This window comes from Oncorhynchus mykiss, chromosome 10 (genome assembly GCF_057628025.1).
Source record: "Oncorhynchus mykiss isolate SJ-2025 chromosome 10, ASM5762802v1, whole genome shotgun sequence".
NCBI lineage: Eukaryota > Metazoa > Chordata > Actinopteri > Salmoniformes > Salmonidae > Oncorhynchus > Oncorhynchus mykiss.
Window position 1 is genome coordinate 7,762,501 of NC_143031.1, and position 19,396 is coordinate 7,781,896.

The following is a 19,396-nucleotide window of genomic DNA, read 5'->3' on the forward strand; positions in this document are numbered from 1 at the left end:
ACACTCTAACCACTAGGCTACCTACCGCCTCTACACTCTAACCACTAGGCTACCTACCGCCTCTACACTCTAACCACTAGGCTACCTACCTCCTCTACACTCTAACCACTAGGCTATCTGCCTCCTCTACACTCTAACCACTAGGCTACCTACCTCCTCTACACTCTAACCACTAGGCTACCTACCGCCTCTACACTCTAACCGCTAGGCTACCTACCTCCTCTACACTTTAACCACTAGGCTACCTACCTCCTCTACACTCTAACTACTAGGCTACCTACCTCCTCTACACTCTAACCACTAGGCTACCTGCCTCCTCTACACTCTAACCACTAGGCTACCTACCGCCTCTACACTCTAACCACTAGGCTACCTACCTCCTCTACACTCTAACCACTAGGCTATCTGCCTCCTCTACACTCTAACCACTAGGCTACCTACCTCCTCTACACTCTAACCACTAGGCTACCTACCGCCTCTACACTCTAACCGCTAGGCTACCTACCTCCTCTACACTCTAACCACTAGGCTACCTACCTCCTCTACACTCTAAACACTAGGCTACCTACCTCCTCTACACTCTAACCACTAGGCTACCTGCCTCCTCTACACTCTAACCACTAGGCTACCTACCGCCTCTACACTCTAACCACTAGGCTACCTGCCTCCTCTACACTCTAACCACTAGGCTACCTACCGCCTCTACACTCTAACCACTAGGCTACCTGCCTCCTCTACACTCTAACCACTAGGCTACCTACCGCCTCTACACTCTAACCACTAGGCTACCTGCCTCCTCTACACTCTAACCACTAGGCCACCTACCTCCTCTACACTCTAACCACTAGGCTATCTGCCTCCTCTACACTCTAACCACTAGGCTACCTACCGCCCCTACACTCTAACCACTAGGCTACCTGCCTCCTCTACACTCTAACCACTAGACTACCTGCCGCCCCAAAGTAAGTCTGGCAGCACAGCCGATTGGCAAACGTACATTGAATTTAGAAATTATGTGACTAAACCGACCAAAAAAAAAGAAGAAACTGTACTTTGAAAGAAAGATAAACGATATAATGAATAATAGCAACAATAACAAAAAACCTTAAATAAAATGTTAGACAAAAAAGGAAAACTCATTCATTGACTCAGATGGTTCATCACAAAATCCACTGAAATTCCCTACTACTTTAATGATTTTGTTTAAGTTGGCAAGATTAGAACATTTAGGCATGACATGCCCACAACACATTCTGAATGTAAAACATCCCGGCATAACTGAACAAAGTATGTAAGACAAGCATTGTCAATTTCAAATTCCGTAACGTGGTAACGGTGAAAAAGTTTTGTTGTTGTCTATCAACAATGGAAGGCCACCTGGGCCTGACAACTTGGAAATGGGAAAAATGACTGAGGACGACAGCAGACAAAATTGGCGCTCCTATTTGGGATCCCTTCAATCAATCAGGAAAGTGTGTTCCCTCAGGTCAGAAGGGAGGCAAAAGTAATTTCGCTAAGTACCCTTTTTACTGGCTCAAACAGCCGACCAATCAGCCTGTCACCAACCCTTAGTAAACTTTTATGAGAAACTTTTGTTGTTGTTGTGTTTGACCAGATACAATGCTTTTTCACGGTAAACCAATTAACAACAAACTTTGTTCATGAAATATATGAAATAAGTGTGTAATTGTTGTTTTATTTGTTCACTCAGGTTCCCTTTATCTAATATTAGGTCTTTTTTTAAAGATCTGATAACATTCAGTATCAAAAATATGCAAAAATATGCCAGAATAGAACAAATCAGAAAGGGGGTAAATGCTTTTCACAAGATATATACAATATATACAAAAGTATGTGGACACTATTTAAAATTAGTGGATTCGGCTATTTCAGCCACACCTGTTGCTGACCGGTGTATAAAATCGAAAACACAGCCATGCAATCTCCATAGACAAGCATTGGCAGTAGGAGACACAACGACTCAGCCGTGAAGTGGTAGGCCACACAAGCTCACAGAATGGGACTGCCGAACTCTGAAGTACGTAGCACATAAAAATAATCTGTTCTCGGTTGCAACACTCACATTCCCGAGTTCCAAACTGCCTCTGGAAGTAATGTCAGCACGATAACTGTTCGTTTGGGAGCTTCATGAAATAGATTTCCATGGCCGATCAGCCACACACAAGCCTAAGGTCACCATGCGCAATGCCAAGTGTCGGCTGGAGTGGTGTAAAGCTCGCCGACATTGGACTCTGGAGCAGTGGTTACACGTTCTCTGGAGTGATGAATCACGCTTCACCATCTGCCAGTCAGATGGACAAATCTGGGTTTGGTGGATACCAGGAGAATGCTACCTGCCCCAATGCATAGTGCCAACTGTAAAGTTTGGTGGAGGAGGAATAATGGTCTGGGGCTGTTTTTCATGGTTCAGACTAGGACCCTTAGTTCCATTGACGGGAAATCGTAACGCTACAGCATACAATGACATTCTAGACGATTCTGTGCTTCCAGCTTTGTGGAAACAATTTGGGAAAGGCCCTTTCCTGTTTCAGCATGACAATGCCCCCGTGCACAAAGCGAGGTCCATACAGAAATGGTTTGTTGAGATCGGCGTGGAAGAACTTGACTGAGCTGCACAGAGCCCTGACCTCAACCCATCAAACACCTTTGGGTTGAATTGGAACACCAACTGCGAGCCAGGTCTAATCGCACCCAACATCAGTGCCCAAACTCAACTGTCCCAATAAGGGATATTTCGAGGGCATGTGCTTCTTGGGCCAGTATAGTGAGGTCCAGAAGACACCCTAACCCCTCCTCCGTAAGCACTAGATCTGGAACAGCCTGATAGGTCCATAAGAAACTCTAACCCCTCCTCCCTAGGCACTAGATCTGAAAGAGCCTGATAGGTCCAAAAGAAACCCTAACTCCTCCTCCCTAGGCACTAGATCTGAAACAGCCTGATAGGTCCAGAAGAAACCCTAACTCCTCCTCCCTAGGCACTAGATCTGAAACAGCCTGATAGGTCCAGAAGAAACCCTAACTCCTCCTCCCTAGGCACTAGATATGAAACAACCTGATAGGTCCAGAAGAAACCCTAACCCCTCCTTCCTAGGCACTAGATCTGAAACAGCCTGATAGGTGTAAGCACCAGGAGGAATGCACTTTGAAGTAAATCTCAGCTCTGTTAAAAAAAAGTACACTCAAGGAAAACTATTATTGATCATAGTGATTCAGGAGCATCATTTAAAAACAGGTGCCCCACTAACATTAGACAACTACACTGAGTTTACAAAACATTAAGAACACCTTCTCCTTCCATGAAAGTGTGATCCCTTATTGTTGTCAATTGTAAAAATCCACTTCAATCAGTGTAGATGAAAGGGAAGAGAGTTAAAGAAGGATTGGAGATCACTGAGACATGGATCGTGTGTATGTGTGCCATTCAGAGGATGAATTGGCAAGACAGAATATTTAAATGCCTTTGAATAATTTTGCACGCCCAATTTTTCAGTTTTTGATTTGTTTCAAAAGTTTGAAATATCCAATAAATGTCGTTCCACTTCATGATTGTGTCCCACTTGTTGTTGATTCTTCACAAAATAATACAGTTTTATATCTTTATGTTTGAAGCCTGAAATGTGGCAAAAGGTCGCAAAGTTCAAGGGGGCCGAATACTTTCGCAAGGCACTGTATATATAGTGTATATATATAGAGAGAGCTCTGAATGCAGAAGGAAGAACACCAGTATTGTAAAGGTTTTTGTTGGTGAAAGGAGAGGAAGACCAAAGTGCAGTGTGGTACGTATCCATGACACTTTTCATCCAGATGAATGCACCAACAAAAACAACACAACCATAACCAGTTCTGACAGGTGCAACAAACACGAACCAGAGAATAATCACCCACAACTAACAGTGGGAAAAAAAGGCTACCTAAGTATGGCTCTCAGTCAGAGACAACGATAGACAGCTGCCTCTGATTGGGAACCATACCAGGCCAAACACATAGAAATATAACACACAAGAACAAACCATAGAATGCCCACCCCAACTCACCACGCCCTGACCAAACTAAAATAGAGACATAAAAAAGGAACTAAGGTCAGGACGTGACAAGTATGTCCACACCTCAGGAACAGGCCCACTGAGAGAGTTTCTACCTCTCTATTCTACTCCTCAACATGACAAAAACAACCACTCCTCACCCAACGGTTTATCTCTTAGATTCTACCCCACTCTCTTGTTTTCCTGCCTCCCTCCCTTTGATATATTTAAGTTAAGTTAAGAACAAATTCTTATTTTCAATGACAGCCTAGGAACAGTGGGTTTAACTGCCTGTTCAGGAACGTAACAACAGATTTGTACCTTGTCAGCTCAGGGATTTGAACTTGCAACCTTTAGGCTACCTGCCGCCCCTACACTCTAACCACTAGACTACCTGCCTCCTCTACACTCTACACAGGTCAACAGACACTGATGATGACTAACTACCTCACAGAGAGGATTGGCCTAGAGAGGTCAACAGACACTGATGATGACTAACTACCTCACAGAGAGGATTGGCCAAGAGAGGTCAACAGACACTGATGATGACAGACCTACTAGTCGGTGATAACCATCTGGCTGTGCTCTTATAGTATTTAAATTGATGCAGATGTGAGGTGGGTTGGTGGGGGTGTATGTGTGTGTTTGTGTGTGTGGGAGAGAAAAAGAGAGAGAGAGAGAGAGAGAGAGAGAGAGAGAGAGAGAGAGAGAGAAAGAGAGAGAGAGAGATAGAGCCAAAGCCAAAGGAACTGAGTAACATTAAGAAATGCTATAGATGGAAGGAATGCAGTTTGGAAACCTACCAAAAAACAATTAGGCAACAACAAATTCAATCCCTTTTAGACAATTTCCTGGGTAAAACGTTCCGCTGTAATAGTGAAGGTGTAAACTTGGCAGTAGAAAATCTTAACAGTATATTTGACCTCTCAGCTTCCCTATCAAATCTAAAAATCTCAAATAGAAAACCGAAGAAAATTAACAATAATGACAAATGGTTTGATGAAGAATGCAAAAATCTAAGAAAGAAATTGAGAAACCTGTCCAACCAAAAACATAGAGACCCGGAAAACCTGAGTCTACGCCTTCACTATGGTGAATCACTAAAACAATACAGAAATACACTACGGAAAAAGAAGGAACAGCATGTCAGAAATCAGCTCAATGCAATTGAAGAATCCATAGACTCTAACCACTTCTGGGAAAATTGGAAAACACTAAACAAACAACAACACGAAGAATTATCTATCCAAAATGGAGATGTATGGGTAAACCACTTCTCCAATCTTTTTGGATCTATAACAAAGAATAAAGAGCAAAAACATATACATGATCAAATACAGATCTTAGAATCATCTATTAAAGACTACCAGAACCCACTGGATTCTCCAATTACATTGAATGAGTTACAGGACAAAATAAAAACCCTCCAACCCAAAAAGGCCTGTGGTGTTGATGGTATCCTCAATGAAATGATCAAATATACAGACAACAAATTCCAATTGGCTATACTAAAACTCTTTAACATCATACTTAGCTCTGGCATCTTCCCCAATATTTGGAACCAAGGACTGATCACCCCAATCCACAAAAGTGGAGACAAATTTGACCCCAATAACTACCGTGGAATATGTGTCAACAGTAACCTTGGGAAAATCCTCTGCATTATTATTAACAGCAGACTCGTACATTTCCTCAATGAAAACAATGTACTGAGCAAATGTCAAATTGGCTTTTTACCAAATTACCGTACAACAGACCATGTATTCACCTTGCACACCCTAATTGACAACCAAACAAACCAAAACAAAGGCAAAGTCTTCTCATGCTTTGTTGATTTCAAAAAAGCCTTCGACTCAATCTGGCATGAGGGTCTGCTATACAAACTGATGGAAAGTGGTGTTGGGGGTAAAACATACGACATTATAAAATCCATGTACACAAACAACAAGTGTGCGGTTAAAATTGGTAAAAAACACACACATTTCTTCACACAGGGTCGTGGGGTTAGACAGGGATGCAGCTTAAGCCCCACCCTCTTCAACATATATATCAACGAATTGGCGCGGGCACTAGAAAAGTCGGCAGCACCCGGCCTCCCCCTGCTAGAATCCGAAGTCAAATGTCTGCTGTTTGCTGATGATCTGGTGCTTCTGTCACCAACCAAGGAGGGCCTACAGCAGCACCTAGATCTTATGCACAGATTCTGTCAGACCTGGGCCCTGACAGTAAATCTCAGTAAGACCAAAATAATGGTGTTCCAAAAAAGGTCCAGTCACCAGGACCACAAATACAAATTCCATCTAGACACTGTTGCCCTAGAGCACACAAAAAACTATACATACCTTGGCCTAAACATCAGCGCCACAGGTAACTTCCACAAAGCTGTGAAAGATCTGAGAGACAAGGCAAGAAGGGCATTCTATGCCATCAAAAGAAACATAAATTTCAACATACCAATTAGGATTTGGCTAAAAATACTTGAATCAGTCATAGAGCCCATTGCCCTTTATGGTTGTGAGGTCTGGGGTCCGCTCACCAACCAAGACTTCACAAAATGGGACAAACACCAAATTGAGACTCTGCATGCAGAATTCTGCAAAAATATCCTCCGTGTACAACGTAGAACACCAAATAATGCATGCAGAGCAGAATTAGGCCGATACCCACTAATTATCAAAATCCAGAAAAGAGCCGTTAAATTCTACAACCACCTAAAAGGAAGTGATTCACAAACCTTCCATAACAAAGCCATCACCTACAGAGAGATGAACCTGGAGAAGAGTCCCCTAAGCAAGCTGGTCCTGGGGCTCTGTTCACAAACACAAACACACCCTACAGAGCCCCAGGACAACAGCACAATTAGACCCAACCAAATCATGAGAAAACAAAAAGATAATTACTTGACACATTGGAAAGAATTAACAAAAAAACAGAGCAAACTAGAATGCTATTTGGCCCTAAACAGAGAGTACACAGCGGCAGAATACCTGACCACTGTGACTGACCCAAAATTAAGGAAAGCTTTGACTATGTACAGACTCAGTGAGCATAGCCTTGCTATTGAGAAAGGCCACCGTAGGCAGACATGGCTCTCAAGAGAAGACAGGCTATGTGCTCACTGCCCACAAAATGAGGTGGAAACTGAGCTGCACTTCCTAACCTCCTGCCCAATGTATGACCATATTAGAGAGACATATTTCCCTCAGATTACACAGATCCACAAAGAATTCGAAAACAAATCCAAATTTGAAAAACTCCCATATCTACTGGGTGAAATTCCACAGTGTGCCATCACAGCAGCAAGATTTGTGACCTGTTGCCACGAGAAAAGGGCAACCAGTGAAGAACACACACCATTGTAAATACAACCCATATTTATGCTTATTTATTTTATCTTGTGTCCTTTAACCATTTGTACATTGTTAAAACACTGTGTATATATATATATATATATATATAATATGACATTTGTAATGTCTTTACTGTTTTGAAACCTCTGTATGTGTAATGTTTACTGTTAATTTTAGTTGTTTTTCACTTTATATATTAACTTTGTATGTTGTCTACCTCACTTGCTTTGGCAATGTTAACACATGTTTCCCATGCCAATAAAGCCCTTGAATTGAATTGAATTGAATTGAGAGAGAGAGAGAAAGAGAGAGGAAAAGAGAGAGGGAAAGAGAGAGAAAGAGAGGGAGAGACAGAGAGAGACACACAGAGAGAGAGGCAGAGCGAGACAGAGAGAAAGACAGAGCGAGACACAGAGAGAAAGAGAGAGAGAGAGAGAGAGAGAGAGAGAGAAGGGCAGAGAGACACACAGAGAGAGAGACACAGAGAGAGAGACACAGAGAGACACAGAGAGCGAGAGGGAGAGAGAGAGAGAGAGAGAGAGAGTGTCGACAGAGACAGAGCGAAAGAGAGAGGGAGTGAGAGAGATATGGTAGAGAGCGTGACTTACGTTGGGTCAGTGTGTGCTCTCTCTCTGGTGATCACTCCTTCTTTCTCCATCAGCATCTGTCTGAAGGTGCCGACCTTCTGCCTGATCTCCTCCTCAGAGTACCTACAGGAGAGCACAGATCAAACCCACCCAGTCAGTGGGAGGATAGCAACAACACACTCAACACAGCAAATAATTCACACAGACACACACACACACACACGCACACACACACACACACACACACACACACACACACACACACACACACACACACACACACACACACACACACACACACACACACACACACACACACACACACACACACACACACACACACACACACACACATCGTCTGTCCTTTCAGAGAGAGCAGCAAGGCTAATTGCCATCTGTCACAACAGGCGGTCGTGCGTACATAACACCATGTCATCTCCAAACGCCAGAGGAGAAACACTCAGACACACATTTCCAGCGTGGCAAGAAGGAGACGGTGGAAGGGTGTTCCCTCAGTACGGCTTCGTTGACACACAACACCCCAAATGGTGAAAGGACATTCAAAATGATTTGCTTCTCCATGAGTCCTTTCTTCAGGCTTTTTAAAATCTACACACCATCTCTTACTGTGACTGAATGGAAGCCCTGTGGTACAACAACACAGAGTCCTCCTTTAGGCCCTTCTCTACATACCATGTCTTACTGTGACTGAATGGAAGCCCTGTGGTACAACAACACAGAGTCCTCCTTTAGGCCCTTCTCTACATACCATGTCTTACTGTGACTGAATGGAAGCCCTGTGGTACAACAACACAGAGTCCTCCTTTAGGCCCCTCTCTACATACCATGTCTTACTGTGACTGAATGGAAGCCCTGTGGTACAACAACACAGAGTCCTCCTTTAGGCCCTTCTCTACATACCATGTCTTACTGTGACTGAATGGAAGCCCTGCGGTACAACAACACAGAGTCCTCCTTTAGGCCCCTCTCTACATACCATGTCTTACTGTGACTGAATGGAAGCCCTGTGGTACAACAACACAGAGTCCTCCTTTAGGCCCTTCTCTACATACCATGTCTTACTGTGACTGAATGGAAGCCCTGTGGTACAACAACACAGAGTCCTCCTTTAGGCCCCTCTCTACATACCATGTCTTACTGTGACTGAATGGAAGCCCTGTGGTACAACAACACAGAGTCCTCCTTTAGGCCCCTCTCTACATACCATGTCTTACTGTGACTGAATGGAAGCCCTGTGGTACAACAACACAGAGTCCTCCTTTAGGCCCCTCTCTACATACCATGTCTTACTGTGACTGAATGGAAGCCCTGTGGTACAACAACACAGAGTCCTCCTTTAGGCCCCTCTCTACATACCATGTCTTACTGTGACTGAATGGAAGCCCTGTGGTACAACAACACAGAGTCCACCTGGTAGACATTTTATCAATATTATCAGCATTTGGCTAGAATCCTGTGGACTGCGATCATGTGGGGGGGGGGGGGGGGGGGGGGTGAAAAAACATCAAATTGCAAATACATGTACAGTTGAAGTCGGAAGTTTACATACACTTAGGTTGGAGTCATTAAAACTTGTTTTTCAACCTTCAATTTCTTGTTAACAAACTATACTTTTGGCAAGTCGGTAAGGACATCTACTTTGTGCACGACACAAGTCATTTTTCCAACAATTGTTTACAGACAGATTATTTCACTGTATCACAATTCCAGTGGGTCAGAAGTTTACATACACTAGGTTGACTGTGCCTTTAAACAGCTTGGAAAATTCCGGGAAAATGATGTCATGGCTTTAGAAGCTTCTGATAGGCTAATTGACATAATTTGAGTCAATTGGAGGTGTACCTGTGGTTGTATTTTTGCTTGACATGACGGGAAATCCCCCCAAAAATGAGCCATCGTTGCCCATCGAATGCATGTTTTGTAGCCATGTTCACTAGTGCAGTACTAGGTCAACTGTATCTAACTATATTTCTCAAGAGTAGCTTTGTAACAAACCTGGTCAGACATGAACACTGACAGCCGCTCCAGTGTCCACACACAGATCGGACAGTTCTGGACAGTGTGCATGACTGCCTGCCAGTTAGTTCTGTTGGAGCAATGGCAGAACAGAGCACTCAGTCTGAACAGAAACAGCCAGCGAGGAACTAGGTGGACAGGACACAACTCCAGGGAAACATTCAGCGAGGAACTAGGAGGACAGGACACAACTCCAGGGAAACATCCAGCGAGGAACTAGGAGGACAGGACACAACTCCAGGGAAACATTCAGCGAGGAACTAGGAGGACAGGACACAACTCCAGGGAAACATTCAGCGAGGAACTAGGAGGACAGGACACAACTCCAGGGAAACATTCAGCGAGGAACTAGGAGGACAGGACACAACTCCAGGGAAACATCCAGCGAGGAACTAGGAGGACAGGACACAACTCCAGGAAACATTCAGCGAGGAACTAATCCTCTATATATCCCAGACTAGCCCAGTGCTATCAGTCCTCTATATATCCCAGACTAGCCCGGTGCTATCAGTCCTCTATATATCCCAGACTAGCCCGGTGCTATCAGTCCTCTATATATCCCAGACTAGCCCAGTGCTATCAGTCCTCTATATATCCCAGACTAGCCCGGTGCTATCAGTCCTCTATATATCCCAGACTAGCCCAGCGCTATCAGTCCTCTATATATCCCAGACTAGCCCAGTGCTATCAGTCCTCTATATATCCCAGACTAGCCCAGTGCGATCAGTCCTCTATATATCCCAGACTAGCCCAGTGCTATCCGTACTGCATTTATCCCAGACTAGCCCAGTGCTATCAGTCCTCTATATAATCCAGACTAGCCCAGTGCTATCAGTCCTCTATATATCCCAGACTAGCCCAGTGCTATCAGTCCTCTATATATCCCAGACTAGCCCAGTGCTATCAGTCCTCTATATATCCCAGACTAGCCCGATGCTATCAGTCCTGCTTTTATCCCAGACTAGCCCAGTGCTATCAGTCCTCTATATATCCCAGACTAGCCCAGTGCTTTCAGTCCTGCTTTTATCCCAGACTAGCCCAGTGCTATCAGTCCTCTATATATCCCAGACTAGCCCAGTGCTATCAGTCCTCTATATATCCCAGACTAGCCCGATGCTATCAGTCCTGCTTTTATCCCAGACTAGCCCGGTGCTATCAGTCCTCTATATATCCCAGGCTAGCACAGTGCTATCAGTCCTCTATATATCCCAGACTAGCCCAGCGCTATCAGTCCTGCATTTATCCCAGACTAGCCCAGTGCTATCAGTCCTCTGTATATCCCAGACTAGCCCAGTGCTATCAGTCATCTGTATATCCCAGACTAGCCCAGTGCTATCAGTCCTCTATATATCCCAGACTAGCCCAGTGCTATCAGTCCTCTATATATCCCAGACTAGCCCAGTGCTATCAGTCCTCTATATATCCCAGACTAGCCCAGTGCTATCAGTCCTGCATTTATCCTAGACTAGCCCAGAGCTATCAGTCCTCTATATATACCAGACTAGCCCAGTGCTATCAGTCCTGCATTTATCCCAGACTAGCCCAGTGCTATCAGTCCTCTATATATCCCAGACTAGCCCAGTGCTATCAGTCCTCTATATATCCCAGACTAGCCCAGTGCTATCAGTCCTCTATATATCCCAGACTAGCCCGGTGCTATTAGTCCTCTATATATCCCAGACTAGCCCAGTGCTATCAGTCCTCTATATATCCCAGACTAGCCCAGTGCTATCAGTCCTCTATATATCCCAGACTAGCCCAGTGCTATCAGTCCTCTATATATCCCAGACTCGCCCGGTGCTATCAGTCCTGCATTTATCCCAGACTAGCCCAGTGCTATCAGTCCTCTATATATCCCAGACTAGCCCAGTGCTATCAGTCCTCTATATATCCCAGACTAGCCCGGTGCTATCAGTCCTCTATATATCCCAGACTAGCCCAGTGCTATCAGTCCTCTATATATCCCAGACTCGCCCGGTGCTATCAGTCCTGCATTTATCCCAGACTAGCCCAGTGCTATTAGTCCTCTATATATCCCAGACTAGCCCAGTGCTATCAGTCCTGCATTTATCCCAGACTAGCCCGGTGCTATCAGTCCTTAATTTATCCAAGACTAGCCCAGTGCTATCAGTCCTCTATATATCCCAGACTAGCCCAGTGCTATCAGTCCTCTATATATCCCAGACTAGCCCAGTGCTATCAGACCTCTATATATCCCAGACTAGCCCAGTGCTATCCGTACTGCATTTATCCCAGACTAGCCCAGTGCTATCAGTCCTCTATATAATCCAGACTAGCCCAGTGCTATCAGTCCTCTATATATCCCAGACTAGCCCAGTGCTATCAGTCCTCTATATATCCCAGACTAGCCCAGTGCTATCAGTCCTCTATATATCCCAGACTAGCCCGATGCTATCAGTCCTGCTTTTATCCCAGACTAGCCCAGTGCTATCAGTCCTCTATATATCCCAGACTAGCCCAGTGCTTTCAGTCCTGCTTTTATCCCAGACTAGCCCAGTGCTATCAGTCCTCTATATATCCCAGACTAGCCCAGTGCTATCAGTCCTCTATATATCCCAGACTAGCCCGATGCTATCAGTCCTGCTTTTATCCCAGACTAGCCCGGTGCTATCAGTCCTCTATATATCCCAGGCTAGCACAGTGCTATCAGTCCTCTATATATCCCAGACTAGCCCAGCGCTATCAGTCCTGCATTTATCCCAGACTAGCCCAGTGCTATCAGTCCTCTGTATATCCCAGACTAGCCCAGTGCTATCAGTCCTCTGTATATCCCAGACTAGCCCAGTGCTATCAGTCCTCTATATATCCCAGACTAGCCCAGTGCTATCAGTCCTCTATATATCCCAGACTAGCCCAGTGCTATCAGTCCTCTATATATCCCAGACTAGCCCAGTGCTATCAGTCCTCTATATATCCCAGACTAGCCCAGTGCTATCAGTCCTGCATTTATCCTAGACTAGCCCAGAGCTATCAGTCCTCTATATATACCAGACTAGCCCAGTGCTATCAGTCCTGCATTTATCCCAGACTAGCCCAGTGCTATCAGTCCTCTATATATCCCAGACTAGCCCAGTGCTATCAGTCCTCTATATATCCCAGACTAGCCCAGTGCTATCAGTCCTCTATATATCCCAGACTAGCCCGGTGCTATTAGTCCTCTATATATCCCAGACTAGCCCAGTGCTATCAGTCCTCTATATATCCCAGACTAGCCCGGTGCTATCAGTCCTCTATATATCCCAGACTAGCCCAGTGCTATCAGTCCTCTATATATCCCAGACTCGCCCGGTGCTATCAGTCCTGCATTTATCCCAGACTAGCCCAGTGCTATCAGTCCTCTATATATCCCAGACTAGCCCAGTGCTATCAGTCCTCTATATATCCCAGACTAGCCCGGTGCTATCAGTCCTCTATATATCCCAGACTAGCCCAGTGCTATCAGTCCTCTATATATCCCAGACTCGCCCGGTGCTATCAGTCCTGCATTTATCCCAGACTAGCCCAGTGCTATTAGTCCTCTATATATCCCAGACTAGCCCAGTGCTATCAGTCCTGCATTTATCCCAGACTAGCCCGGTGCTATCAGTCCTTAATTTATCCAAGACTAGCCCAGTGCTATCAGTCCTCTATATATCCCAGACTAGCCCAGTGCTATCAGTCCTCTATATATCCCAGACTAGCCCAGTGCTATCAGACCTCTATATATCCCAGACTAGCCCAGTGCTATCAGTCCTCTATATATCCCAGACTAGCCCAGCACTATCAGTCCTCTATATATCCCAGACTAGCCCAGTGCTATCAGTCCTCTATATATCCCAGACTAGCCCAGTGCTATCAGTCCTCTATATATCCCAGACTAGCCCGATGCTATCAGTCCTGCTTTTATCCCAGACTAGCCCAGTGCTATCAGTCCTCTATATATCCCAGACTAGCCCAGTGCTTTCAGTCCTGCTTTTATCCCAGACTAGCCCAGTGCTATCAGTCCTCTATATATCCCAGACTAGCCCAGTGCTATCAGTCCTCTATATATCCCAGACTAGCCCGATGCTATCAGTCCTGCTTTTATCCCAGACTAGCCCGGTGCTATCAGTCCTCTATATATCCCAGGCTAGCACAGTGCTATCAGTCCTCTATATATCCCAGACTAGCCCAGCGCTATCAGTCCTGCATTTATCCCAGACTAGCCCAGTGCTATCAGTCCTCTGTATATCCCAGACTAGCCCAGTGCTATCAGTCCTCTGTATATCCCAGACTAGCCCAGTGCTATCAGTCCTCTATATATCCCAGACTAGCCCAGTGCTATCAGTCCTCTATATATCCCAGACTAGCCCAGTGCTATCAGTCCTCTATATATCCCAGACTAGCCCAGTGCTATCAGTCCTCTATATATCCCAGACTAGCCCAGTGCTATCAGTCCTGCATTTATCCCAGACTAGCCCAGTGCTATCAGTCCTCTATATATCCCAGACTAGCCCAGTGCTATCAGTCCTCTATATATCCCAGACTAGCCCAGTGCTATCAGTCCTCTATATATCCCAGACTAGCCCGGTGCTATTAGTCCTCTATATATCCCAGACTAGCCCAGTGCTATCAGTCCTCTATATATCCCAGACTAGCCCAGTGCTATCAGTCCTCTATATATCCCAGACTAGCCCAGTGCTATCAGTCCTCTATATATCCCAGACTCGCCCGGTGCTATCAGTCCTGCATTTATCCCAGACTAGCCCAGTGCTATCAGTCCTCTATATATCCCAGACTAGCCCAGTGCTATCAGTCCTCTATATATCCCAGACTAGCCCGGTGCTATCAGTCCTCTATATATCCCAGACTAGCCCAGTGCTATCAGTCCTCTATATATCCCAGACTCGCCCGGTGCTATCAGTCCTGCATTTATCCCAGACTAGCCCAGTGCTATTAGTCCTCTATATATCCCAGACTAGCCCAGTGCTATCAGTCCTGCATTTATCCCAGACTAGCCCGGTGCTATCAGTCCTTAATTTATCCAAGACTAGCCCAGTGCTATCAGTCCTCTATATATCCCAGACTAGCCCAGTGCTATCAGTCCTCTATATATCCCAGACTAGCCCAGTGCTATCAGACCTCTATATATCCCAGACTAGCCCAGTGCTATCAGTCCTCTATATATCCCAGACTAGCCCAGCACTATCAGTCCTCTATATATCCCAGACTAGCCCAGTGCTATCAGTCCTCTATATATCCCAGACTAGCCCAGTGCTATCAGTCCTCTATATATCCCAGACTAGCCCAGCACTATCAGTCCTCTATATATCCCAGACTAGCCCAGTGCTATCAGTCCTCTATATATCCCAGACTAGCCCAGTGCTATCAGTCCTCTATATATCCCAGACTAGCCCAGTGCTATCAGTCCTGCATTTATCCCAGACTAGCCCAGTGCTATCAGTCCTCTATATATCCCAGACTAGCCCAGTGCTATCAGTCCTCTATATATTCCAGACTAGCCCAGCGCGTTTACGTTTGTGACAGCACACACTGTATTGCAATCTTTCAGCCTAGCAGATCTGTCAACCACATCACACCACAACAGACGGGTGAAAAACTCAACTCACTTTATATTCATAGCTTTCCATGCATGAGGCAAGCCACATCACCATATGTAATGTTACTGTACAGAATGCTTTACTGTAGACAAAAGACATGCACGTACACTGAACAAAAATATAAACCCTACATGCAACCATTTTGAATATTTTACTTAGTTACAGTTCATAGAAGGAAATCAGTCAATTGAAATAAATAAATTAGGCCCCTAATCTATGGATTTCACATGACTGGGCAGTGGTGCAGGCCTTCCCCTTGGGAGCCAGATCCACCCACTGGGGAGCCAGGTCCAGACAATCAGAATGAGTTTTACCCCACAAAAAGGGCTTTATTGTGCACTGATCACACACCATGACAAAATGGCTGGTTTTAGGCGCTCTCCTTCCTTCACACTTCACTGTCCTGATGATAGCAGCCTGAGATGTGTTAACGCTTGAGACAGTCTGTTTATTGACAGCTAGTGTAAAATATACACATGGGGGGGGTCAGAAGCAGAACCCAAAGCTAAAAGATCTCTGTTGAATGGATGGACATCGTGTACTGTCTCATCTTCCTCCTCCTCCCCATCCTCATTCCCTCTATTGATTCCTCTCCCAAGGTTTTAAGGCCCAGCCTACAGTCACACGTCATGCCCTCCGTTATCCCTGATTGGTCTAGCCTGCAGGATGGTCTGAGGGGATTGGTTAACCCTTGGCAATGGGCATACACTTAACGGTGTGTGTAAATGACCATGGTTTTACAACAACACTGGGGTTGATGTTGATGGGCTGTGGGACTACAAGACCCCTGCAGCACCTGTGGATCTACTGACCAGACAATGTTTGTTGGAGATGACAGGCCTCTCTGCAGAGAAAAAACAGTTGTGTAATTTATTTTCCCTGAACTCTCTTCTTTCCAGACACAAAGAGTGTGGGTTTATATGCCCACTCTTTCTAAATATATAAATAAAAAGTAGATTTAAATGCATCCATGGACAACTAAAGACAAAATGTAATATCCTAGCTGCTGGTGATTCAGTGTTCACTGTAACACAATCAAATCTGTCTTTTCTGGGTCTCTCAGATATGAGCTTGCTTTTTCAGTTGCATTAGAGTCGTAAAAATAAAAAATAAAAAAATCTATTCTAAACTTAAAATCAATGTGGTAAATGGTATTGAGTAATTGTCGGTGGCTGTTAGTCTCGACGAGCAGCCACACTTCACATCTCAGATCCTGTCTGTTAATTAGTTCTGTTGTTGTAGTCTTGTTGTTTTACACAACAAAACGAACTGACCAGGAGAGGGATTGAATGTCCACCCCTTTTGTATCTTTCTGTCTCATCCTGTCTTTTTTCTTGTCTACTAACGTAAAGATTATAAGGTCTCTGGGATTTTTCAATAGTAACTTTAAGAAAGGACATTTCTAAACTTGAAGTGTATTTGAGGTTCAAAAAAGGAAGTTTGTCATTTCCACTTTCACGTCATGGGAAAAAAATTGTCCGTAAATCAGAATCAATTTAATAATTCACATTTCCTGTTGCTGCAGGATTATTTTTCCTGCTTTAGCAAACTGGCTCAAATTAAGATTCTACATCTGTATGTGTTTGCGAAAATATCCCATGTGTATCGTTCTGTGTCCAATATGCCTAAACGTTTTGGTCCCTGTCTGAGTATAATCAGTATAATTTCTCTCTCCCTGTACCCCCTGTATATAGCCTCCACACTGACTCTGTACCGGTACCCCCCTGTATATAGTCTCCACATTGACTCTGTTCCGGTACCCCCTGTATATAGCCTCTACATTGACTCTGTACCGGTACCCCCTGTATATAGCCTCCACATTGACTCTGTACCGGTACCCCCTGTATATAGTCTCCACATTGACTCTGTACCGGTACCCCTCTGTATATAGCCTCCACATTGACTCTGTACCGGTACCCCCTCTATATAGCCTCCACATTGACTCTGTACCGTAATACCCTGTATATAGCCTCCACATTGACTCTGTACCGTAATACCCTGTATATAGCCTCCACATTGACTCTGTACCGTAATACCCTGTATATAGTCTCAACATTGACTCTGTACTGGTACCTCCCTGTATATAGTCTCCACATTGACTCTGTACTGTAATACCCTGTATATAGCCTCCACATTGACTCTGTACCGTAATACCCTGTATATAGTCTCAACATTGACTCTGTACTGGTACCTCCCTGTATATAGTCTCCACATTGACTCTGTACTGTAATACCCTGTATATAGTCTCCACATTGCTGCTCTTAATTACTTGTTACTTTTATTTCTTATTCTTATCTATATTTTTTTGAAACTGCATTGTTGGTTAGGGGTCTGGTAAGTAAGCATTTCACTGTAAGGGTCTGCCCTTGTATTTGGCCCATGTGATTAATACAATTGGATTTGATCATCCTTAAACAAACAGATCTCTGTATTCCCCTGAAGCTCCACATAATATTGTCCTATGGAGGTGAATGGAGGTGAATGGAGCTCTTTCCTCAGTCTCATCACAGCTTTTCTAAGATAGCCCAGCAGTTGTGGGCCGCGGATGGAGGACTAGCCAAGCCCCAGTCCATCAAGTATACAGCAGTGTGTAGTTTTAACTAAGTGTGTGAGGTTATATGAAAGGAGAGTTTTTAACTAACTGTGAGATAGCATGTCGTTTTCATACATAATATAAGCCATTTCCACAGACACTTTTATCCAAGATGACTATCTTGGCGTTTACAAGGGCCACACTACCATCTGAGCTACAGAAAACTAAAGTGATTACTGAGTGAGAGAAGATGTGAAACGTTAGGTATTATTACTGAGTGAGAGAAGATGTGAAACGATAGTTATTATTACTGAGAGAAGATGTGAAACGATAGTTATTATTACTGAGAGAAGATGTGAAACGATAGGTATTATTACTGAGAGAAGATGTGAAACGATAGTTATTATTACTGAGAGAAGATGTGAAACGATAGGTATTATTACTGAGTGAGAGAAGATGTGAAACGATAGGTATTATTACTGAGAGAAGATGTGAAACGATAGGTATTATTACTGAGTGAGAGAAGATGTGAAACGATAGTTATTATTACTGAGTGAGAGAAGATGTGAAACGATAGTTATTATTACTGAGAGAAGATGTGAAACGATAGTTATTATTACTGAGAGAAGATGTGAAACGATAGTTATTATTACTGAGTGAGAGAAGATGTGAAACGATAGGTATTATTACTGAGTGAGAGAAGATGTGAAACGATAGGTATTATTACTGAGTGAGAGAAGATGTGAAACGATAGTTATTATTACTGAGAGAAGATGTGAAACGATAGGTATTATTACTGAGAGAAGATGTGAAACGATAGGTATTATTACTGAGTGAGAGAAGATGTGAAACGATAGGTATTATTACTGAGTGAGAGAAGATGTGAAACGATAGTTATTATTACTGAGAGAAGATGTGAAACGATAGTTATTATTACTGAGAGAAGATGTGAAACGATAGGTATTATTACTGAGAGAAGATGTGAAACGATAGGTATTATTACTGAGTGAGAGAAGATGTGAAACGATAGGTATTATTACTGAGTGAGAGAAGATGTGAAACGATAGTTTTTATTACTGAGAGAAGATGTGAAACGATAGGTATTATTACTGAGAGAAGATGTGAAACGATAGTTTTTATTACTGAGAGAAGATGTGAAACGATAGTTATTATTACTGAGAGAAGATGTGAAACGATAGGTATTATTACTGAGAGAAGATGTGAAACGATAGTTTTTATTACTGAG

General features: G+C 44.0%; 1 protein-coding gene across 1 annotated transcript in view; it reads right to left on the reverse strand.

The window, feature by feature from the left end:
• The window catches only part of LOC110533304 (serine/arginine repetitive matrix protein 3), a 186,579-nt gene that overhangs the window by 71,074 nt on the left and 96,109 nt on the right, over positions 1 to 19,396 (reverse strand). The window contains exon 3 of the mRNA XM_036989600.2: positions 8,002 to 8,103. Within this exon, the coding sequence (XP_036845495.2) occupies positions 8,002 to 8,103 (102 nt within the window). The remainder of the gene's footprint in view (positions 1 to 8,001; positions 8,104 to 19,396) is intronic.